This window comes from Coregonus lavaretus (genome assembly GCF_964263955.1).
Source record: "Coregonus lavaretus genome assembly, contig: HAP1_SCAFFOLD_1239, whole genome shotgun sequence".
In the NCBI taxonomy this organism is placed as follows: domain Eukaryota; kingdom Metazoa; phylum Chordata; class Actinopteri; order Salmoniformes; family Salmonidae; genus Coregonus; species Coregonus lavaretus.
Window position 1 is genome coordinate 87,741 of NW_028159355.1, and position 25,825 is coordinate 113,565.

The window sequence follows — 25,825 nt, forward strand, 5'->3', positions numbered from 1 at the left end:
AATGACTAAAATGTAAATGTAAATATACTGAGTGTTAAGATATCTGCTGGTTTATTTGTTTGGCTAATAGCACCACCTGCTGGACAGGTTTAATGTTGCTTGACTGAGCAGTATGGGAGCATTACATATGCCAAATTTAGGGCCGGTTTCCCGGACATCTCCATTAAACATGCTTTTTATTCTAGGACTAGGCTTCATCTGTGTCCGGGAAACCTGCCCATATAGTTTAAGTAGAAAGTAAGTTATTCCAGCTTGTAGTGGGCTGACTAGTCCTTGGGAATTGTCCGTTTGTTCCTGGACCATTTTCCATGCAGCTCCAGGTGACAGAGAACACATCAATATGATTAATGTGAGTGTACAAGATTAAAACATTGCACAAATATGAATGCATTGAATTGTAATTCATAACATCTTCTGAAGATCAAATCAGTCAAATAATTGTACATAAAACAGAGCAGAATGAATCATCACATCTGGGGACAATCACCACCAGCATGACTAGTATCTATGTGGAGCCTAATACAGTTTAACCAGCTCAGCTATAGACTACACCAGCGTGACTAGTATCTATGTGGACCCTACTACAGTTTAACCAGCTCAGCTATAGACTACACCAGCATGACTAGTATCTATGTGGACCCTACTACAGTTTAACCAGCTCAGCTATAGACTACACCAGCATGACTAGTATCTATGTGGACCCTACTACAGTTTAACCAGCTCAGCTATAGACTACACCAGCATGACTAGTATATATGTGGACACTACTACAGTTTAACCAGCTCAGCAGTACCAGAGAGCCAAAACCCAGGATAGAGGGGCTGAGTGAATGTGGTCTGGACTCTGTGGAGGAGGGTCATTGTATCAGAGACACTGTAGAAGGACAGAGTACCTGCCTTGTGATCCAGGTCCACTCCTACTCTGGAGGACTGAGGGCCTGATACTTTAGTCCTAACATTATTGTGTCTGAACCAATAACCAACTCTATGACACTCTAAACTCCAGGACTTGTCATTCTCTCCAAATGCACCATCTGTCTCTGTTCTGCTGATGTCTTTATATGAGACTGCTGTATAAACACCCCCCCGACTCCACTCCACCTCCCAGTAACAGCGTCCAGACAGACCCTCTATACACAAAACTTGACAATGGTTGGTGAATCTGTCTGGATGAACAGGATATGGTTGGACTTGGCCTTTACATGTCACCTTTCTGTTCCCTTCAGACAGAGAGAGGCGTGTGTGTGCTGTGTTTGGGTCCAGTGTGAGCTGACAGGAATCTGGGAGAAGAGCAGAGCAGAGACCAATGAGGGGAGTTAGATCAATAAGTTAAGTCAGATACTGTATCTACCCTGTCTTTGATTAGAGCACAGCAGAGATCAAATCAGAGAAATATGAGGAGTCAGATAGATACCCAGTCTTTGATTAGATCTACTATTGCTATATATTTCTAGAGGAATTGTTAGGAGTGTCAGTAAAAAGAGACTGTTAGTTACTTCAGAATAAAGAGACTCACATTGTAAGAACTGTTCTCTGGTCTTGGGCTCTGGAGGCAGTACAACCTCCACTATATTCACTACAGACACACAAACACATTCACAGAGAGAGGGAATGTTATCATCACACCATATTCCACATGTATATGACTAGTAGGGAACTTTCAATGGTCTAAAGTTGATGTTCTTATTATTTTCAACACACCTGTAGTTGAGATCTTGGTCCATTCTCCTTTAAGGACGTCTTCTAGTTTCTCTCTCAGTTCAGACACAGTCTTACTCACATCTCCAAAGTACTGAAGAGGACGGACAACGATGCTGGGTAAGTCTGAAGATACACTGGTACTGGAGAGAGACTGATAACTCTGGAGCAGGGACGGCTTGTTCAATAGGGCGATATGGGCGACGCACTGCCAAACGGGAAAAGGAAGGGATTTTTTTTCTAATCAATTATATAAAAAAAAAAAAAAAAAATTATATATTTTTTTAAATAAATTTATAAAAAATTATATCACGGCAACAGCAGTTATCAGTGTTCACGTCTGATCTGCCAGCCACTAAATGTCAAATCAGGCTAAAGTCGTGCTTCAAATGGCCCCGCCCGTTTTTTGGGCGATTTCAGTCAGGTTGAAAATCGCCCAGAAGTCTCTCATAGCCTGTCATGTAAAATCTATTTTTTTCACATTTCAAAGCTTTCAATACATTCTCTATGGGTGTCTGTGTGCATGCACTTACGCGCTTTCGTCATACGTGACGTAACGTTGAACGTAACTAAGACAATGGCGGCTATCAGCGTCTATGTTGCGACCTGCAGTGTGGCGTTATTTTATGTTTTTAATTTGTAGACTTAGTTTACAAACATTCTGCAAACATTCTGCTTTGGACTGATCTTCGGTTTTGGACTGATCTTGTTGATCGTGTACATACCCGCTACGAACGGACTAAATAATGAAAACGCTGCAGGCAGCTGTAATCCCAATACAGCTGGGAGACTTGACTGCATGACAGAGTCCCGGACAGAGAGGTGGAGCCGGTCACCTTCACCCTGGTCAGAGCGGACCGCGATCCTGGTAAGAGAGCGACTCTGTACCCCGACATTGAACTGCTTTCTGTGTCATTGAACCTTACTATTGTTGATAAAACAAGTTTACTGGAGAACGGAGAAAAAGTAGAGACTTTTGGACAAGGTGGATAATTGTATAATATAAGGCAGTTTATTCAGAGGTAAAGATATCTGCAATCGCGTTCACGGACCCGTTCGTCAAACTCTTAGGGAGCTATAAATCAAGCCCCATTACTTACCATATCAGATAAGAGAAATTGCTGCAGCTACATATATTTTACATCCTGGCCCTACATAGTTCACTATTTGCATCACTTACCAAAATATTACATGTGGTCATATATGCTTGGAAAGTGGAGATGCCATAGAACGTCAAAAAAGTAAACATTGCTGGAGACACATTGCCGTTTTGGAGAAGACATCGCGTTTGCTAGCGAAGAGATTTGTTGTGGCAAATGAACTTGGGCTGGGAATTGCCAGGAACCTCACGATAAGATATATGCATCAGCATTGCGAGTCTCATGATTCTATACGTATTGCGATTCGATACTGTGATTTTATTGCGCACCATATGTCTGTTGCAGAGGGATCAGAAAGCCATGAGAACGAGTTTTGATCAGTCATGGAAATAAAAGTGCTGAAAACAAATTGGCTCCCAATGTGAAAAGATTGAGAACAAGCTATGAAGGAACAATAATGGTGTTTTGGTGCAGGTACAGCCAACTAGCGCTAAAATATTGCGATATTGTCAATACAGTATATCGTAAAGTATCACTATGTAACTCGATTTCTTTCACCCCAATCCCTCAAATTAACGGTAAATAACTGAATTGTTTGCCCCACATTTAGCTAAGATGATTAGCTAGCCAGCTAAAATGTTTTATTTAGTTAGCAGTCGCATCTACAATAGTTTACTGTCAATAACATGTCTCCAAAAATGACGTGGTGTCTCCAATTGTGTTGACATTTTACAATTGCAATGCGCATCCATGAGTATCCACTTTCTGTAGCTCAGCTGGTAGAGCATGGTGCTTGTAACGCCAAGGTAGTGGGTTCGATCCCCGGGACCACCCATACACAAAAATGTATGCACGCATGACTGTAAGTCGCTTTGGATTAAAGCGTCTGCTAAATGGCATATTATTATTATTATTATTATTATTATTATTATTATTATTATTATCTGAAGAGAGCCCCGAAACATTGTGTGCAGACATTTTATGCAATAAATGAAGTAGGTTCAATCTAGTAGTTCTGATCTTCTGATTGGTCCTGATGAGTTGGGCGAGGTCCCCTCCAGGCTACTGTCACTGTTGCATTGGCTCTGAGTCGGGTTCTCTGTCTTCAAATGTTCAGCCTAAGAGAGGGGATTTTTGTGTGTGTGTGTGTGTGTGTGTGTGTTTAACAGTGATGATGTGTGTGTGTGTGTGTTTGTGTGTGTGTGTGTCCTCAGAGCAAGAACTCGTGAGTTGGAAGAACTGAGAGGCCTATGGCGTGGGTGTTGTCCTTGGCCACCTGCTGACAAGGCTGACAAGATAGGACCCTTTTGTCCATTGTTATTGGATAGGAACAGAACTTATAACCAGCTCCTGACCTAAATAGATCTTAGCACAACATTTTACTCAACATATCATATTCCATATTCACTATAACAAATATATTTACTACGACATTAGCAAGAACCGCCACATCCTCAGCCGGCTAATCCAGTGTGTGAAGTTTTGCGGAGTGTTTGAGTTAGCTTTGCGAGGCAAAGATGAAACTGAGGGCTCCACCAACCCTGGTAAGCCAACACTTTTGAGATCAGTCAATAAATGCTTCTGGTATTGACTTATATGCTGCCCCTGTCTTCATGTTGTTGCTGGACATATCTTTTTTTAAATGTGTGTAGGTCACCTAAATCATCAGAAAAATTGCCCCTCCTGAGAATTTTTTCAGGAGCCGCCACTGCTCTGGAGAGAGAGACAGTGAGAGAGAGAGAGAGAGAGAGAGAGAGAGAGAGAGAGAGAGAGAGAGAGAGAGAGAGAGCAGAACCAAATGATTGAGAGTTTTAATTTCATATCACATGTATCAAGGCAGTTGAGTTACCTGGAGGAAATGGATGTGATCCTCTATGTGTGAGAGCTGCTCCAGCTCAGTGCTTCTCTTCCTCAGCTCAGCTATCTCCTGCTCCAGTTGCTCCAGGAGTCCTTCAGCTTGACTCACTTGAGCCTTCTCTTGGGCTCTGATCAGCTCCTTCACCTCAGAGCGCCTTCTCTCAATGGAGCGGATCAGCTCAGTAAAGATCTTATCACTGTCCTCCACTGCTGCCTGTGCAGAGCTCTGTTAAGAGAGAGAGAGAGACTGACTTGTCTTACTTTAATGAGCCATCCTCATTACACTAACACTCCCACCCCTAAAAGCACATTGCGTGACACCACAACCTCCACACAATCACATTATCCAGTACCCAACACCACAGTACAATACACCATCCAGCACCACATTCCAACCGTCCATCCAACCCCTCCTCTCCAGCCGTACAGACAGCCCCCCTGAGCCCCCATACCTCCTGAAACATCTCCACAATGTTGATCATTTTGTACAACTCAAACTCAACCCTAAGGCGTCAACAGTAATGGCATTACCCTGGCAACACAGAAAAAACATGATGAACAGTCTGTCATTGCAGAAAACGGACACCCCTCCCCAACTCCCAGGTCAACCCGAGCCAACCAGCTATTGGTGTCCAGGGCTCCATGTAATACCCTCCACTGGAGGACCCCTGACCTTTCCAGCACTGGGAGCTTATAGAGCACCCTCCACCTATACCCTGCCATGCTCTCAGCCCCCACAACCCCCTGCCACTGATGCCCCTTCACTCCCGCTAAGCTCCTGATGTGTCTAACCTTGACACTGAGGGTGTACAGCACCTTAACCCCCACCTCCTCAAACTCCCCCAGGCTCAGAGTGTTAAAAGTCAGTAAGTCCTCCGGACTCTCCTGCCAGTCCCCAGTCTCTGCTGTCACTTGCAGTGGTGGAAACGGTGGTGGCCCCTCCTCAGGCTGCTCCAGCCCCATCCTCACTGTGTCAGGCAGAGCCTCCTGGACCTCCCCTATGACTCTCTCCAGCAGCCTAAGAGACGTTTGTCCCGCCTGCTGTGCCGACTCTTGGGGGGTTTTCCACCCCCCGGCAGCCGCAGGTCTGCTAGTCAGAGTACGACCTTACCTTACACAGAAAGTGGCACAGGTCCTAATCCAGGCACTTGTCATCTCCCGTATGGATTACTGCAACGCGCTGTTGGCTGGGCTACCTGCCTGTGCCATTAAACCCCTGCAACTTATCCAGAACGCTGCAGCCCGTCTGGTGTTCAACCTTCCCAAGTTCTCTCAAGTCACCGCGCTCCTCCGAACACTCCACTGGCTTCCAGTTGAAGCTCGCATCTACTACAAAACCATGGTGCTTGCCAACGGAGCTGTGAGGGGAACGGCACCTCCTTACCTTCAGGCTCTGATCAGACCCTACACCCAAACGAGGGCACTACGTTCATCCACCTCTGGCCTGCTAGCCCCCCTACCTCTACGGAAGCACAGTTCCCGCTCAGCCCAGTCAAAGCTATTCGCTGCTCTGGCACCCCAATGGTGGAACAAGCTCCCCCACGACGCCAGGACAGCGGAGTCACTGACCACCTTCCGGAGACACTTGAAACCCCACCTCTTTAAGGAATACCTGGAATAGTATAATAGTAATCCTTCTACCCACCCTTTACTACCACTGTCTTTTGTCAAAACTAACACCTGACTTATTTCACCTGCTAGCACTGACTTGTTTAAAGAAATGTACTTATTGTGATCGAGATGTAGTTGTCCCACTGGCTATCCTAAGTTGAATGCACCAATTTGTAAGTCGCTCTGGATAAGAGCGTCTGCTTAATGACTTAAATGTTAAATGTTAATGAAGAGCTGCTGATCCAGCCCCAAACCACCAGCCCTCCTCAACAGAGCACATGCTGGTTCCCTCCAGCCCACCTCCGTAGGGTACAGTAGCAACACACGTCCTGTCCAATAATTTCCCAGACCTTTTTAAAAAAAAATCAGAGGCAGACCATCTGAGAGACGGCAGCTGAGAGTTTGTGAAAGGCCAGGGAAATGTCCATTTGATTTCTCTGTGACAGAGAGAGTTTGGAAAGAACACCCAGGATCACAGAGTTATGCCCTCTATAAATCAGAGTACAACTCCACAGCCGCGGCCTCATCTCCCCACAACAGAAGTTACCCACCCATCAGGTTCCCTCATCTCCCCCACAACAGAAGTTACCCACCCATCAGGTTCCCTCATCTCCCCCACAACAGAAGTTACCCACCCATCAGGCTCCCTCATCTCCCCACAACAGAAGTTACCCACCCATCAGGTTCCCTCATCTCCTCACAGCAGAAGTTACCCACCCATCAGGCTCCCTCATCTACCCAACAACAGAAGTTACCCACCCATCAGGCTATCTCATCTCCCCCACAACAGAAGTTACCCACCCATCAGGCTCCCTCATCTCCCCCACAACAGAAGTTACCCACCCATCAGGCTCCCTCATCTCCCCCACAACAGAAGTTACCCACCCATCAGGCTCCCTCATCTCCCCCACAACAGAAATTACCCACCCATCAGGCTCCCTCATCTCCCCCACAACAGAAGTTACGCACCCATCAGGCTCCCTCATCTCCCCCACAACAGAAGTTACCCACCCATCAGGCTCCCTCATCTCCCCCACAACATAAGTTACCCACCCATCAGGCTCCCTCATCTCCCCCACAACAGAAGTTACCCACCCATCAGGCTCCCTCATCTCCCCACAACAGAAGTTACCCACCCATCAGGCTCCCTCATCTCCCCACAACAGAAGTTACCCACCCATCAGGCTCCCTCATCTCCCCCACAACAGAAGTTACCCACCCATCAGGCTCCCTCATCTCCCCACAAAATAAGTTACCCACACATCAGGCTCCCTCATCTCCCCACAACAGAAGTTACCCACCCATCAGGCTCCCTCATCTCCCCACAACAGAAGTTACCCGCCCATCAGACAAACGTAAAACAAGGGATTTTCTTGGTTTCCCCACTCTGTTTTTCCAACCCCTCTGGTGAAACAGAGAACTGAGCCCTGTACTATAATATAATATAATGTGCCATTTTGCAGACGCTTTTATCCAAAGCGACTTACAGTCATGCGTGCATATATATATATATTTTTTTTTTGTGTATGGGTGGTCCCGGGGATCGATCCCACTACCCTGGCGTTACAAGCGCCGTGCTCTACCAGCTGAGCTACAGAGGACCAGGTGCAGACACATTTATGAAAGCAAAGACAAGGTCATTATTTGGGCTCTAAACACAAACAACCTACCCTTACACACCTCTTTTGCTACCCCTGCACTAAGATTTCTGCCATGGCATTTAAATGTTTTTGGTTTACATATTCCCCCAGTCTTTGCCGCCGTTCATGTTAAGGAAGTCTAACCGTGAAATCTCCATAAGAGGTGGGAGGGAACTCACCAAAATCAGAAACCAGTAGAGAAGCCCATAAAGCCGCCATGCCAGAAAAAACATCAATTTAAGCAGATTCTGAAGACATGCCCTTAAGAACCCATGACCCATTTTTTTTCAGCCTATACCGCTTCCTGGGTGAGAGGACACTAAACCCTTCATTCTTCATCACGTGTTGTACTGACCTTACAAACCTTCCAGGATCAATCAAATAAGACTCCAGCAGAACCTTATTTTTCCCCCTTTAGTCTCCATCAGGAACCTAGAAAGTTCTCTCACCGTATATACTGGGCCCTCAGCCTGACTGGCTGTCAGCTCTGGATCCAATGAGCCGTCTGAAAACGAGACGCCTTGTCCTCCGCTCCCGCAGACTCAACCCCCCCCTCTTCCTCCTCCTCCATTGGCACGGTACCGTCCTCCTCCTCCCAAGTCTCTGCCCCCCTGCACTTCCCCCCTGATCAGAGCCTCTTCCCCAATGACAGGCAATATTTCCTGGGATGAGCCCACCAAGCCTTCGCCCACCGGAGTCTCTGTTACTACAGAAACCTGCCTCAGCTCATGTAGCCCAGCTGCAACCCTCCCCACCACCGCTTTCTCCACGGCCTGCGCACCACCACTTGACCCTGCTCTACTCTCCTCCCTCCTGGTACCACCACCACTTGACCCTGCTCTACTCTCCTCCTTCCTGGTACCACCACCACTTGACCCTGCTCTACTCTCCTCCTTCCTGGTACCACCACCACTTGACCCTGCTCTACTCTCCTCCTTCCTGGTACCACCACCACTTGACCCTGCTCTACTCTCCTCCCTCCTGGTACCACCACCACTTGACCCTGCTCTACTCTCCTCCCTCCTGGTACCACCATCACTTGACCCTGCTCTATTCTCCTCCTTCCTGGTACCACCACCACTTGACCCTGCTCTACTCTCCTCCCTCCTGGTACCACCACCACTTGACCCTGCTCTACTCTCCTCCTTCCTGGTACCACCACCACTTGACCCTGCTCTACTCTCCTCCCTCCTGGTATCACCACCACTTGACCCTGCTCTACTCTCCTCCTTCCTGGTACCACCACCACTTGACCCTGCTCTACTCTCCTCCTTCCTGGTACCACCACCACTTGACCCTGCTCTACTCTCCTCCTTCCTGGTACCACCACCACTTGACCCTGCTCTACTCTCCTCCCTCCTGGTACCACCACCACTTGACCCTACTCTACTCTCTTCCCTCCTGGTACCACCACCACTTGACCCTGCTCTACTCTCCTCCTTCCTGGTACCACCACCACTTGACCCTGCTCTACTCTCCTCCCTCCTGGTACCACCACCACTTGACCCTGCTCTACTATCATCCCTCCTGGTACCCCCTCCATATATTCTGCAATTCTAAGTAATTACTACTTTAGTAAGGATATACACTTAGTAAGGACATACACTTTATTCAGTACTACTGCAGTTGCTTAATAATTCCAATAGATGGCAGCATAAGACAATGAATGACTTTTCAGAAGATTAGTTTAGTTCTCTCCCTGGATACACCACCACTCCCCATCACAGGAAAACTCCTGCCTGAGCTTTTTTCTGTCCCTTTCCACACTGCTAATGCAAAAGGAAGGACTGAAAACACATTACTGTGAAGTAATATAATGATGATTCAGGTTTATTATTACCTGTTTTTATGGTCATGTTTTGAAGTTATACTTCATTACTATAACGATTATCAATAAGCCTGAACATTAATTCAGTCACCTCTGCTTGACAAAAACGTATTTATCTAGTACATTCATTTTCAAATTGATCAACCAGCATCGAGCCACTCTGCCTTCTCGAACAAGTAGCCAAATCAACAAGCCCCTACAAAAGCTTGAGCCGTCAGAGACAGCGAGCACTCTGTACTATAACGATTATCAATAAGCCTTCTCGCACAAGCGAGGGGTATGTTGAGGAAGATTTGCTAACCACAAGGGTTGCATGACGTAATTGATTGGCGGGCTGGAAGATGCAGTGTTTTGTCTTTTCTATTCCGAGACCGTTTACTCCCAATATCAGATATTAAGAACGTTTTTATATAATGCATGTTTACTAGGGTTGAGGTTAGCGCATCTGACTAGTGATTATTTGGCCGGTGTTCAATACCTGCTAGAGTTAATATTTTGTTGCTCTCCCAAAAGCAACATAGGCCTAATACGAGATATATAGCTAACTGTAAAGTAATGAGTGACCTTTTTAGAAAATCATAGGACATAGTCTTTGGTTGCATGCTATTTTATGCTTGTAGCCTATAACTAATGCTTTGTGGTTTTATGCAGCCATCTATTGGAAATATTTAGCAATTAACAGTTATTAATTAACGTAAAGACATTGGTGAGGCAGCTGAGAAATAAAGTGTATTTTTCTTATAAATTCTGTAGATCAGTCTCAAACCTGCCCCACCTATGCCATGCCAATTGCTGGACTTTCACATAGAGGTTACTAGGTCACACCCAGTTCAAACCACATTTAAAAAATAAAACAAATGTGTTGTTTATCAAGTGTTCTGCCTTGCAATAATATATATAATAAAATGACTAATAAAGCAAAAAGTTATAGTTTTTTTTATATATATATAAAATAAATGCTATTTAGCACTATAATGGTATTTACTAACGTAAAATTATTACTAAAATAAGTTCTCAACGTGTTCTAGGCTACCCTACCCTAGAATTAGGGTTAAGGGTTAGGGTTAAGGCTAAAATAGGTTATATGTAGGGTTAGAGTTTCTGTATGACTCTATGTAACATCTGCTGATGTAAAAAGGGCTTTATAAATACATTTGATTGATTGTTAGGTTTAGGGTGTTTAAAGCAAAAAACTGTATGGGTTATAGCTCTCTTGCTCCTCCCTGTGGCCTTCTGTGGGTACTACATACCTCATTCACAACACTTGCTAGGCTCATTATCTGAGGTAGCAACTGTGTCAGATCTATAAATCAATGAGCTACACCTATCCATTTAGTTTACAACTCAGTGAACCTGCGCAGCATTCGCTCAATTCAATGCCTATGAACTTACAGATGTCGACACATATCAAATTACCCAGCAGTAATATAGAAACAATAAATGTAAAAAAAAAAAAATGAAAGGTTATTTCTTAATTGAAAAAATGTATTCTGGCTGTTTAAATCGGCCACATCTTGAAAAAGAGGACGGATATGCGTTTTGTTTAGGTTATACACCTTTTTCTGAAAGAAAATATGATTAACCGTGACCAGAAAATGTTAATTGTTTGATTGCTATGCGCCAACCATATGTAGCACTGTGGGTCACCACAATGTGTACCCTGGTGAACAGTGAGTTTGCTCACCAAGTAGTCATAACCTTGTTAATAATAAGTTACCTGAGGTAAAGCTACAATGTTAATACGGGCTGGTCTCATTACCAACAATAGTGAAGCTGGCATTGTGACGCAGAACAATGGGCTGGGAATATAACTTTCATTAGGCGAGTTGGTGCCACAGAGCTCAATACAACTAATAGGAGCTGGCAGGGTGAAACATGCCCTATTATTTCTAAACTACGGCAAGCATCTGGGACATATGGTAATATTATGAAACTGGGCTCCATGGCGGATGCAATTAAGTAGTTTTATCAGAAAAAGGTGTTAAAAATGTATTGTGTCCAGCCTAGTCCTAGCCCCCGCTGCCGGCTGTCTGCACTAACATTACGCCCTACATCCCCACACTAGAAACACCCAAAACTATCTGTGGTAGCAAACCCTGCGTTCCACCCCTCCCCTGCGTAACCTTGAAGTTTGTTAAGAAACAAACACTTGTCTACGAAAAGAGACAACATGTTTATCGGATTCCGCTTTGCACCCAGCCGAGAGCACACGAAAACCACTTGCAAATTTACCAAAACTAACCAACTACTTACAGTCTGTTCGTAAGTAATTAACGGAGGCAGATTAGCCACCACAACTCTTGTCGAAAGAGGCGACACACCCCTCACAAAAATCCCACTCGCAACAAGACAAACCTTTTTCATTAACACAACCACCGCCTTGTTCATTCTGGATGCAGAGTGCAGATGTTCCGCTCCAACCTGTTCGCCGACCATGAGCAAAACTTCCTTCACACATTTTTCTCTGGAACGCACCCGAAGTGACAGCGTTTCTTCTCCACTCGGTTAAGGCCATCACGCCACCCTAACAAACTACCCCTACTCCCCCCTCAACTCTAAACGATAAACAGTGGAAACCAATAAACAAACCCTCCACCATGAGAAAATATATTCAGAAAATACGCAAGAACCAAAAGAAAAAAGAATAGTAGCCCTCCTCAAGAACAACAAAACTCTCACGCAACCAACTTCTTCTTCTATGATATGATGGCGGTCCACAAACCAACGTTAAAGGTGCATGCCGCCACCTACTGTGCTGGAGTGTGTGGTCAATCACGGTTTCGAACATGTCTAAATCCCCCTACCTAACTCAGTACTTCTGAGAAAATAAAGAAGAGCCCTACTAACTTCTAATAGACCCTCCCCCATCCCCAAAATCCCTTCCAAACCCCCCAACCCCAATGACCCTACACATCTTTCCCTCTCTTCAACATACTTACAACAAAAGAACAACACATGTTCCACCGTATCATCGACCATACCTTCCAGACTCAAACCATTCACATGCTTGCCAACCAGATGTAATGACGAGATCAATGTACAATGTCCTAAGCGCAATCGAGTAAACACCACCTCTTCCTTCCTAATCTGACCTTTGAATCTTGGTCCATCGACCTTTCTGTAAAACTGTAAACTATTCATATAAATGCCGGCCCTTGTGCTCAGAGTACCATCTCTTCTGCCACACATCTATCAAAATGGCTCTGATCTTACATTTGGCCTCATCTCTACCCAGTGGAACATTAATATCAATTATATCTCGTTTCAAAGCTCTTTTAGCTAACTGGTCTACAATTTCATTCCCTTCCACACCCGAATGTGCTGGGACCCAGCAGAATCTCACTACTAAACCCATTCTCTCAATTCTCCATAATAACATTAATACCTCCAATAGCAGGTCACTCCTATTAGATTTACCAGATGATAAACTATTCAATACAGACAGAGAATGTGACCATACTATAATTCTAAAAGGTTGTACGTCCTCCACCCACTGGAGGGCAACTATTATCACCAACAGTTCAACTGAGTATACTGACAGTTCATCTGTTAGTCTTCTACATATCTGCACATCAAATTCAGGAACGTAAACGCCTGCTCCTGTGAGCCCACTATCAGGGTCCTTGGATCCATCTGTGAAAAGTGGTAGAAAAGCATAAAAACTTCTACCAATGTAATTGTCAACCAGTTTCACTATATCACTGACTTCTGACCAATCTTTCCTTTTCTCTACCAAGGTTAGATCAACAACAGGGTCTGGGAGTAACCATGGAGGAACATCCCCTATCACCACAGAAGGGCCAACCTCCAACTCCCTCAAACCACTCTCATCAGCAAGCTTTCCAACTGTCCAACCAAAACCACTGCCTTGTCTACTAGTATATTCCCAACAGTCATCTAGAACAGTAGCAGTGGGATGCTCAACCTCACAGCCTTTCAACCCAATAAGATAATGACTATTTTTTACGCTGTATTTCCAAAGGCATCTCTCCTGCCTCCACCAGTAAGGCACATACAGATGTTGATTTAAATGCACAAATACATATCCTTAAAGCTATATACTGGATTCTGTCCAGCTTCTGAAGCCAAGTCTTTACCTCTGTTCCATAAACTGTACACCAGTAATCAATTGTCGTCCTTATCAGAGCTCTATAATATCCATCAACAATTGTCTGTCAGCACCCTATTCATAACCAGAGACCCACACAACCAACTACCATGAAAGTTAATGAATGAGAGAGACATGAACATTGTTACAATATTGTACATAGACATAATGTAACGGTTCTTCTTCTTTGGTGTTTAACGGCGGTTGGCATCCAATATGTTGCATTACCGCCCCCAACTGGACTATAATATAAATCCATTATACTTTGTGACACAAAATGGGAAAAGGGGAAATTATAATAATAATAAAAAAACACTGTAGTGTATTAGGATTATGTCTTTGTTAATGGTTTTTAAGTGGAACTGAAAGAATGTTTATCTTAGTTCAAAAGTAGCCATTTGCAGGGTGACGCCCCAGGGGAGACAGGTGATTGGACAGCAGAGGGAGCAACCCATATTTTTACATTGTTTAAAAGTATATGCTGGAGGAAGAAGAGGTTAGAGCAGCCATTGCAATCTGGGACGTTGCTCTCCGGGTGATCTTGACACCTGTAACTCATGCTGAAAGCTTGTGATATGAATAAACTTATGATCAAGGTTCAGTATGAGCGGACTCCTTTGTTTATCAGCAATGACTAGCAACTTTTACTCGATACCACAACACCCTTCCAACTAACCCTACACTCATTAAATACCCACTACCCAATTCCACTACTTTGACCCTATCTGCTCCTGCACCATGCCAACGGCCTGGGAGGACAGGAAACCACAACTCAACACACCCTGTAACTCTTCTGAAGTCTAATCTTGTATGCCCAAATAGTTCTCTGCAGCTGCCACCACAACATCTATTTTCTGTGATTTACATTCAATTTCAATCAATTTCTGCTGTACAGTTGATAACCATTGCTATGAACGGCAAGAAGCTAACTTTACTGAAGCACATATCACTCGTTGATCTATCCCTCTGTGCTGGCACAGATCTACTACTCACAGGGATCCTCTCAGGATCTCTCACCCTTCACCCATTCTCCTCTACTTTCTTCACTGTCTCAGTATACGACACCTTCTGCACTACTCTGACTCTAGCCACCTCAACCTGCCTCTCTCGCACTGGACACTTCAGATCCCCAGCAACATGGGCATCCCAACAGTTGACACACACAAATTTATCGACCGAAACTACACAATCCTCTATCCCATGCCCTCCTGCACACTTCCCACATCTTGGAATCTCCCTCCTACAAACTGCTGCAACATGACCATAAACGTTGCACCTGAATCAGCACAGTGGATTCGCCACAAAAGCTCTAACAGGATAACTGATATATCCTACCATGACTTTGTCGGGTAAAGACTCAAAACTCAAAAGGACTGACAGTGACTCCTCTGTTTCACCACGCTCACCACCAGGTCTGTGTTGCACCAAACGAAACACAAACAAATATCACAAGTCCACTACAGGTTACCTTCACTGATTCAACTGCACCCAACTCCTTTCCCACCCACCCTGAAACTACAAATGGATCTGCCAAAAGGTATGGATCCACGTTCTCCTACAATGTATCTCCTACTGCACCAGATTCTTTTTTATCATGTCCATTGATGCCAGGCTCTGGTTCTGAGCTCATCACCACACCTTCTACCTCACTTAACTTTCCCTCATTCATTTCCATTTCACCTCCTGAACTCAGTCTGGCGAATGGCTCACTCTGTTTGCACTTGAGTTATAACATTTGAAAGTTTTTATTCCTTTGACACTTTTGTGAGTGTAATGTTTACTGTTCATTTCTGATTGTTTATTTCACTTTTGTTTATTATCTATTTCACTTGCTTTGGCAATGTAAACATATGTTTCCCATGCCAATAAATCCATTTGAATTGATTTGAATTGAGAGAGAGAGAGAGCTCCATGTTAATGTATAGGGGACATGAGTCAGTCATGATTACTCAAGGTTCTGTGATGAGGTAGCCCCGCCTTCGACTTCAAAATCAGTGTCGGCCCTCAACCCAATAGGGAATGTCCTCTTGGTGTAACGGTCAAGATGTTGGTTTCTCCTGTGGTAGACCCGGGTTCATATCCCATCAGTTACATTAAGCAGTCTATTCTCTGAAAGGGGTCCAGACAGCCTGTTCCCGTCAGTGGGATTGGATAGGGGCCTCTCTCCCTCTCTCTCTCTCTGACTGGAGGAGAGAAGTGAAATGATGCCTCTCCTCTGGTCAACAATACTCACCTTGAGAGACTCCACAGCCTGTTGGAGCTCCTTCAGGTCCTTCTCTCTCTCCTGGAATGTCTGCTGGACCTTCTGCTGACTCATCCCCATCTGCCTCTGTGGATAATCACTCTTCAATGAGCAATCAAGCTTTATTTGTCTAGTAGATCAATAGTATAGTAATGTGACATAGGGCCCATAGAAGATAGGGATTCAAATGTTGAGGAAGAGTGTGTGAAATTATATTATTAAGTTGTTATGTGAATTATTATAGTTTTAACAGTGCACAAAACAGGGGAGCTGATTGGGTGTTTGATAACGAATGATGATGGTGTTTGACTTTAGAAAATGGTAAACATTTGGAGAATCTGGGTTAACATATCTATATAATCAAGGTTTGTGTTCATATTTGTTCTGCCGTGGATCGATATCATTTGAATGATCTCATATTCAAACAGCCTTAGTTCCTACTGTATCTTTAATTATTTGATTATCAGACAGTCACCAACAAGTTGTTCTGGTCTTACCTGTTTCTCAGTCCTCTCTGCTGCAGCTGACACTGTATCATGGCCTTTATGTTCATCCATTGTACACAGCATACAGATACACTGCTGATCGGTACGACAGTAAACTTCCAGCAGTTTGTCATGATCAGAGCAGATCTTCTCCTGTAGTTGTGTGGTGGCTTTGACAAGCTTGTGCTTCTTGAAAGCAGGAGATTCATAGTGAGGTTGGAGGTGAGTCTCACAGTAAGAGGCCAGACACGCCAGACAGGACATGAGGGCTTTCTGCTTTCTGGTCCCAGTGCAGACATCACACGCCACATCTCCAGGTCCAGCATAGCACAGAGCAGGAGGGGGAGCAGCCTGGAGTCCTGTCTTCTTCAGTTTCTCCACCATCTCAGCCAACATGTTATTTTTCCTCAGATTAGGCCTTGGAGTGAAGGTCTCTCTGCACTGAGGACAGCTATAGACCCCTTTCAGAACATCCTGATCCCAGCAGTCCTCAATACAGCTCCTACAGTAAGTGTGTCCACAGGGAATAACCACCGGCTCCTTCAGTAGATCCAGACAGACAGAACAACAGAACTGGTCCTGGTCCAGCAGAACTCCCTGCAGAGCCATTTGGATTGTTGTTCACTCTCACACAGACAGACGACACAGAGACTCAGATCAGTTTCGTTTCCTCAGAAGAGAGTTTGTGGGATGGGGATGGACTTCCTGGTTCAGCCAGAGGGGTGGGGTTAGAAGGAGGGAGGGAGGGAGGGGTTAGAAGAAGGGAGGAAGAGAGAGAGGAACTGCATGCAACAGGAAGAGGGAGACAAATAGTTTTGTTCCTAGGTTAGAGTCCTGGAACAAATGAAATAATGAATCTTAAAATGTGAGTTGTTAGAATATATAAAGGATAACAGTTTCTATGAAGAACATATGTATAATTATTTTAATGACCTTTATAATGCCTTATAATACACTTATGTGTTCTACTTAAGCAATAAAGCCTGAGGAGGTGTGGTATATGGCCAATATACAATACCACAGCTAAGGGCTGTTCTTAGGCACAACGCAATGCGGATTGAGAATTATGTAACACTTTCAAAAATCAAATCAAATTATTGGTTGCATACACATATTTAGCAGATGTTATTGCAGGTGTAGCGAAATGCTTGTGTTCCTGGCTCCAACAGTGCAGTAATAACTAACAATACACACATCTAAAAAGTAAAGGAATGGAATTAAGAAATATATAAATATTAGGACGAGCAATGTAGGAGTCTGGAGTGTAAATATATTTATAAACTGGGTAGTTCAAGCCCTGAATGCTGATTGGCCGACAGCCGTGGTATATCAGACCGCATACAAAACATTTATTTTACTGCTCTAATTACGTTTGTACGTTAATAGCAATAAGGCAGTTTTAGAACACCTACTCATTCAAGGGTTTTTCTTTATTTGTACTATTTTCTACATTGTAGAATAACAGTGAAGACATCAAAACTATGAAATAACACATATGGAATCATGTAGTAACCAAAAAAGTGTTAAACAAATCAAAATATATTTTATATTTGAGATTCTTCAAATAGCCACCCTTTGCCTTGATGACAGATTTGCACACTCTTGGCATTCTCTCAACCAGCTTCATGAGGTAGTCACCTGGAATGCATTTCAATTAACAGGTGTTCCTTCTTAAAAGTTAATTTGTGGAATTTCTTTCCTTCTTAATGCGTTTGAGCCAATCAGTTGTGACAAGGGAGGGGTGGTATACAGAAGATAGCCCTATTTGGTAAAAGACCAAGTCCATATTATGGCAAGAAGAGCTCAAATAAGCAAAGAGCAACGACAGTCCATCATTACTTTAAGACATGGTCAGTCAATACGGAACATTTCAAGAACTTTGAAAGTTTCTTCAAGTGCAGTCGCAAAAACCATCAAGCGCTATGATGAAACTGCCTCTCATGAGGACCGCCACAGGAAAGGAAGACCCAGAGTTACCTCTGCTGCAGAGGATAAGTTCATTAGAGTTAACTGCACCTCAGATTGCAGCCCAAATAAATGCTTCACAGAGTTCAAGTAACAGACACATCCCAACATCCACTGTTCAGAGGAGAATCAGGCCTTCATGGTCAAATTGCTGAAAAGAAACCAGTACTAAAGGACACCAATAAGAAGAAGAGACTTGCTTGGGCCAAGAAACACAAGCAATGGACATTAGACCGGTGGAAATCTGTCCTTTGGTCTGATGAGTCCAAATTTGATATTTTGGGTTCCAACCGCAGTGTCTTTGTGAGACACAGAGTAGGTGAACGGATGATCTCCACATGTGTGGTTCCCACCGTGAAGCATGGAGTAAAAAAAAAAAAGGTGTTCACTAACTGTAAGTCGCTCTGGATAAGAGCGTCTGCTAAATGACTAAAATGTAAAAATGTAAATGTAGATGGTGTGATGATGTAAAAATGTAAATGTAGATGGTGTGATGGTGTGGGGGTACTTTACTTATGACACTGTCTATGATTTCTTTAGAATTCAAGGCACAAATTAACCAGCATGGCTACCACAGCATTCTGCAGTGATATGCCATCCCATCTGGTTTGCACTTAGTAGGACTATCATTTGTTTTTCAACAGGACAATGACCCAACACACCTCTAGGCTGTGTAAGGGCTATTTGACCAAGAAGGAGAGTGATTGAGTGCTGCATCAGATGACCTGGCCTCCAAAATCACCCGACCTCAACCCAATTGAGATGGTTTGGGATGAGTTGGACCGCAGAGTTAAGGAAAAGCAGCCAACAAGTGCTCAGCATATGTGGGAACTCCTTCAAGACTGTTGGAAAAACATTCCTCATGAAGCGGTTTGAGAGAATGCCAAGAGTGTGCAAAGCTGTCAAGGCAAAGGGTGGCTACTTTGAAGAATCTAAAATCTAAAATATATTTTGATTTGATTGAACACTTTTTTGGATACTACATGATTCCATGTGTTATTTCATAGTTTAGATGTCTTCACTATTATTCTACAATGTAGAAAATAGTCAAATAAAGGAAAACCCTTGAATGAGTAGGTGTTCCAAAACTTTTGACCAGTAGTGAAGGTATCCAAACTTTTGACTGGTACTGTATACAGGCTCTGACTGTCTGCTCTATATCAGCATTCATCTTGGGCCAGAATAACACTGCTTTAGCACCTCGTTTTGACTTTTCCATCCCTAGATGGTCCTTGTGTATTTTGAATGTTTTTCTGTAACACACTTGGTATCACAATTCTTGAACCCTTAAACAGAATCCCATCAAGTCCAGATAGCTCATCCCTGCTTGAATCACCTTTTGCAAACACTCATCTTCTGCAGTAGCACGTGAAATAACTGTCCACATTTCATCTGAGACTGGGCAACTCTTTCTGATAAGGTTTACATGTATGGTCTCGTCCTGCTCATATATATCTGGTTTGGTTCTGAGCTGTCAAAAGCTCTGGACAATGTGTCTGCCACTAACAATTCTTTCCCTGGCCTGTACTCGAGTTGCAAGTCATATTTCTGAAGTTTTAGAAACAGTCTCTGTTCCCTTGGTGGTGTGTGTGTTAGACCCTTCTTTACAATAGTAACTTAAGGTTGATGATCTGTTTCAGCCCACACTGTTTTACGACAGATAAACACATGGAATTTCTCACATGCATATGACAGTGCCAATGCCTCTTTCTCAATCTGAGCATAGTTACACTCAGAAGTTGGCAGAGCCCTGGAGGCATATGCAACTGGGCGCCATCTAGTGCCATACTGCTGTAACAACACTGCACCTAAACCTGCTTTAGAGGCATCTGCTGAGATTTAGGTTTTGAGCTTTTTATCATAGAACCTCAGTAGTGGAGCATGCATGATGTAGTGGACATTCTAATCAATAATGAGGAGAGACAGGGTCAATCACCAATCAGGATATTACTTTTTTCAAAACCAGTGGCGGCTGGTGAAAAATATTCTCGGTGGGGCTGTGCCATACTTTTTTTTTCCTGTAACCATCGCGATATATTTTAACACAAACTGCAGGACAGCAGTGCTCAGTGAAACATTCAGTAATTATTTAATGCCAATATTAAAAAGTTGAGGCATTCTTACACAAAAACATATTACACAAACCCAAGCCTTTCATTTGCATTTAAAGTGAACTTTTCACCATTGGTAGTAAACAGGCAACGCAACAGGCATGCTGTCAGAACAGAGTGGAAAGTGGACAATAACATGAAATTATTATAAAGTTTATAGGAAATCTTACACTGTATAAAAGGATGTATAATATAGAAATGGATATCAAGTGGATGAACTCAAACCTTTGACTGGAAGAATAGCATACAGTATTTTATGATCATACTAAATGTGACTAATTGTTAATGTGCTCCAGAACTGCAACAATTAATTGATACAAAACAACATATATACAGTAATATTAGCAAAGACACTATTAAGACTTTCTAGAGTACCATATATAACTGGATTTTTTATGCTAAGGTCAACTATGTACAAAGAAACATGCGGCCAGAGCTGCTCTGTGTGTGTGTGTCTGTCATCTTATTTGTACAGGAATTTTGCCCGTCTGTCCTTCTGAGTGGCAAACCTCTCAATGACCCTTTGATTAAAGTCAGGAATGTCCCTGACAAGTTTCTTCTCCATGGAGAGCATGGCCAGAGCGTTCAGGCGATCCTGTGTCATGCTGTTTCTCAGGAAGGTCTTGATCCTTTTCAGTGTAGAGAAGCACCTTTCTGACTCAGCAGTTGCCATGGGTGTGGTGATGAGGATCTTGAGGAGGCTGGCAGTCTCTGTGAAAGTGCTCTGAAGGTTGTTCTCCATGAAGAACTGGTACAGGGGCACTGCACCACTACAAGCCTTGAACTCACTGTTCTCATAGATGAGGGACAGTTCGGTTTTGAGCTTGGCCTTGTTCAATATGGGGTACGCCTCCACGGTTGTTTCAAGCGCTGTATCGGGGAACTTCACACTGTGTTGTGGGAACAACTCTCCGTGCAATAGTGTTGCGCTGATGAGGTGCTGGGTGAAGGAGAACCTCTCTTTGGCATGACTCAGGATGGTATCACATACCTGTAAAAGATACATCATCAGCTTTAATTTGCAATTAAGCTATTTTGATGCAAGTGATCCTGACTGACACATGCCTATGTCCAACTCAAGTATATGATTACCAAGGTGCTGATTGTTCAGGGTTTTGGCTACATACTACCAGGCCTGAAAAAAGTTCTAGGGGGAAACACTGACAATTACATCACAACTTACCTCTATAGCCAACCTCTGTTGTTCTCCTGGTCCCAGCATCCTCCGTCGCTTGATGGGCTGTTGCTACTCGTCAGATGCGCTGTCCCCACACAAAGAGGGAATTGAGGCCCTGGGTCCAAAAAATAAAGTTTAATTTGATAACTTGCAATCAGACTTCTTAACTCACTGTAATTCCCCCTCAACACACAACCAGTGACTTTTATATATATATATATATATATATATATATATATATATATATATATATATATATATATATAGACAGACAGACAGACAGACAGACAGACAGATAGTGTGTATATACACACAAACTATGTCTAGTAACTGCTTTTAACCTGTGATGTACATAATTAACTGATGTTATTACGTTTTAAAGCCTTTTTCTATTACATTTGTGAGAGGGATGCAACATCATTTTGTTCTGCTGTGCACTTAGCAATAAAGTTATTCTTCAATAAGAACTAGGCCTCTTCTAGAAATTGACCTGGTGGACACCTGAATAATTATTACAAACTGTGTAGTACTTTCCTGCATTATTATCAACGTCTGATTGTGTCTTCTCTTTCCTTTTAAAATACTAAAACAAATATAATTGTGACGGCTCTATGATAATCACTCACTTTGATGACCAGACACATTTAGGCTTTTAAACTGTTGTAAGTGAACTATTCATCTTTCTAACAACATCTTTATCAGCCAATAGTAAATATAGTTATTTACCTGATTGTTAGCATGCTGTCTGTGAACCTCTGGACAAGTGCTTTAATGAAGACAGGGTCGATGTTCCTCTTCTGCAGCTGGCTGAAAAGCATGTCCACATTTGGCATGATCTTGTGGAACAGTGCCAGGAAAAAACAGAAAGCCTCGTCTTCGAGCATCCTCACAAAGCCCCCCGCCTCTCTGACAGTCGGGGCATCAAAGTTCCCAGAGTCTCTGATGGTCTGGAAACACGTTAGGAGGTCATCCCTGTACTCGTACACAGTGTTTACAGCGCGACTGTGGAAGTTCCACCGTGTTGTAGAGGCTCTGGGGAGTCTATGCGCAACCACTTCGTCAAGCACGGTGGTTCGCTTGGGAGACCTGGAGAAGAAAGCAGAAAATCCTGCAAGGTCGGAAAAGAAAGTGCCGATCCTGGGGATGCGTGAAGTAGCCTGCTGCATGATGAGGTTCAGCTGATGTGCATAGCAGTGGACGTAGTGCGCATTTTTGTACACATCCACTATTTTACGCTGCACTCCGCCGGTGGCTCCCCTCATCACACTTGCTCCGTCGTAAGCCTGGGCAATAAGTTTGGCCTTTTGTCCATGTGAGAGTATGGTGCTGAGCCTCTCCAGCAGCGCTGTAGCGATGGTGTCGGCGGTTGCGTTCTCGATCAAAATGAACTCGAAAAAACGCTCTTGGACGTTACTTTTAGCATCGATGTAGCGTATCACAAGCACCAACTGGCAGTGGGTGGAAACGTCAGTCGTCTCGTCAGCTTGAATGGCGATAAAATCAGCACTCTTTACTTCCTCCAGGATGTAATCCTTAAGCACTGACAGCATACAGTCCAACAGCTCGTTCTGTATCGTCTTTGACGTGCCCTTAAAAACGGTAGCTGTCTTCAGGTGCTCCTCCAGCACACTGTCGAGGGAGGCAATAAAATCCACTAAGCCCCGGAAAATGCCGGGGTTGTCCGAGGAGTCAGTCTCCTCGTGCCCACGCAAGGCCAACTCAAAAGCCCCACAGAACTTCACACAATCGATAATTTTGGATAAAATGTGCCTGTTTTTATCCACCTCCTCATTGTGTTTCCTCACCGCAATCCTGTGGCCGTCATCCAGCTGCGTAGCAATGTTCACCCTTCCTAATACAGCTAGCTTTACAGAGTTGTCCATGTGTGCCCTGGTGTTCTCATGTTTCTTTACCTTCTCTGACAGGTGCTTCATATCCCTCACTCCGGTACCTGTCCATGCTGAATCTGACCCCGTCGTTTTAAAAAGCAAGCACGGAAAGCAAAATAAAGCATTAGCATCAGTGCACCCAGCTAGCCAAGCCTTCCTGGTGTACCAGCTACGGGAGAAGCCGCGCATATACTGCTTCCCTTTCTCGCTAGCCTGCTGTCTGATTGAGAGGTCAGGTTGATCTGGGCCCAGCTCTTTCACCCGAACTTTCTCTGACAAAGTTCTCCTCTCAAACGGATCTTGGAGGAGAGATTTCACCGAGTTAGGGTTGGGTCTTGGAGGAGTAACGTTTGCGCTCGCCATTCATTGTCGTCTAGTAAAAATGGCGCCACTGGAGCCCGGTCCTTATTTTATCAGGGGCGAGCTTGGGGCGATAAAATAATCTCCCTCCTTGGATTCGATTTAAGATCGCTGATTGTCTACATTTTATGTCATTCATTCATATCTTAAATTAGCAATTGGCTTAACTGCTACGTAGACCCGCCTCCTCAGGGCACTTTCTGTATCGCCCAGAGCTGACGAGGCGTTTGACAGGCAGAGGAAAGGTTGCGAATATGATTTTCTATCATATCTTACACATATTACTGTGTGCATTCCATATTTCAAACACACAAATATTGACATACTGATGTTTTTATTATTATTATTATTATTTTTATTTATTTTTTATTTTATTTTTTTAAATAATTTTATTTAAGGGGGCGGCGCCCTAGCGCCCTCTATCGGCCAGCCGCCACTGTTCAAAACGTATCAATAAGGTAATAAGTGAGGCTGGTCGACCCAACAGTCTTGACACAAAGAATACTAAAGATCTTTTATAGCAAAGATACACCCTCTTAGTCTACATGACAAATAACAGATGTATGGAATGAGTCAAAAGGTGAGACTTGAAATATGAGAAAGGAGTATCCCCAAGCCAGAAAGCATTTGCTATGAAGACTGTTCTTACTGTATGGAAATCAGAGTTTAGCCTCCAAAACAAGCTTCCTCTCATCATTATCCATACCCCAGCCATCTCTCCCTGGTACCTCATTACACCAAATAATTCTATGGAATGCGTTCTGTAGGTTTTATCACAAAAGGCATCGTAAATCTACTGTCAGTGTTATCAGACACATGAGAGTTCTAAGAACCCTTTTCTACTGCAGAAAACAACCATTTGATGCAATAACAGTATTAGAACATCATCTAGTCATTGTTGTCCTCACAATGATCAATGCCTTGAGCTCCTCAAAACTCTTTCTGATGATTACTGTTCCAACACCAATCTGTAGTTTTACACAGTAGACTTCTCATCTGACTAGTGTGAGTTGCCAGATTAGGTACAAATTAGCCCTCATACATTTTAGTCATTTAGCAGACGCTCTTATCCAGAGCGACTTACAGTTAGTGAATACATATAAATATACATATATATATTTATTTATTTTTATACTGGCCCCCCGTGGGAATCGAACCCACAACCCTGGCGCTGCAAACGCCATGCTCTATCAACTGAGCTACATCCCTGCCGGCCATTCCCTCCCCTACCCTGGGCCAATTGTGCGCCGCCCATTAGTCTCCCGGTCGCGGCCGGCTGCGACAGAGCCTGGATTCTAACCAGGATCTCTAGTGGCACAGTTAGCACTGCGATGCAGTGCCTTAGACCACTGCGCCACTCAGGAGAGTCCTTAGATATCCACATAGTTAACCATCCCTAAGAACCTTTGTATGTCCTCTTGATCTGTAGGCAGTGGCATGTTCTTGATGGCGGTCACTTTGCTCTGGTCTGTCTGAACACCTTCACATGTTAGTTTTTCACCCAAGAAGGATATTTCTGTCTTTCTGAATTTCCATTTGTCTGCGTTTAGCTTCAGCCCATTATCTCTGGCTAGATCAAGTGCTACTTTCAACCTGGTGTTGTGCTCTTCAAGAGTCTGAGCCCATATTAGCACATCATCAATGGACACTGTGGTGCCTGACACACTCTCAGATATCTGTTGGACTGTCCTGTGAAAGACTTCTGGTGCTGAAGTGAGACCAAACGGGAGCCTTTTAAATGACTACCTACCAAAA

The 25,825-nt window shown here is 43.8% G+C and overlaps 1 protein-coding gene across 1 annotated transcript; it reads right to left on the reverse strand.

The window, feature by feature from the left end:
• Positions 1–752: 752 nt before the first annotated feature.
• LOC311122967 (tripartite motif-containing protein 16-like) lies at positions 753–17,228 on the reverse strand. The gene is made up of 5 exons (XM_084197261.1): positions 16,587–17,228; positions 4,656–4,877; positions 1,701–1,857; positions 1,516–1,575; positions 753–1,279 (listed from the first exon to the last, which is right to left on the reverse strand). Exons 1-5 carry the CDS (start codon positions 17,175–17,177, stop codon positions 768–770), a joined length of 1,542 nt encoding a protein of 513 aa, XP_084053387.1. The 5' UTR covers positions 17,178–17,228; the 3' UTR covers positions 753–767.
• Positions 17,229–25,825: the final 8,597 nt, after the last annotated feature.

Coding starts and splice junctions, on each gene's coding strand:
- LOC311122967 (XM_084197261.1), bottom strand. CDS start 17,177: ATGGCTCTGCAGGGAGTTCTGCTGGACCAGGACCAGTTCTGTTGTTCT. Junction 4,878..16,586: donor CTGCAGCAGAGAGGACTGAG/AAACAGGTAAGA, acceptor TCTTAACAGAGC/TCTGCACAGGCAGCAGTGGA. Junction 1,576..1,700: donor GACCAAGATCTCAACTACAG/GTGTGTTGAAAA, acceptor GTGTGTCTGTAG/TGAATATAGTGGAGGTTGTA.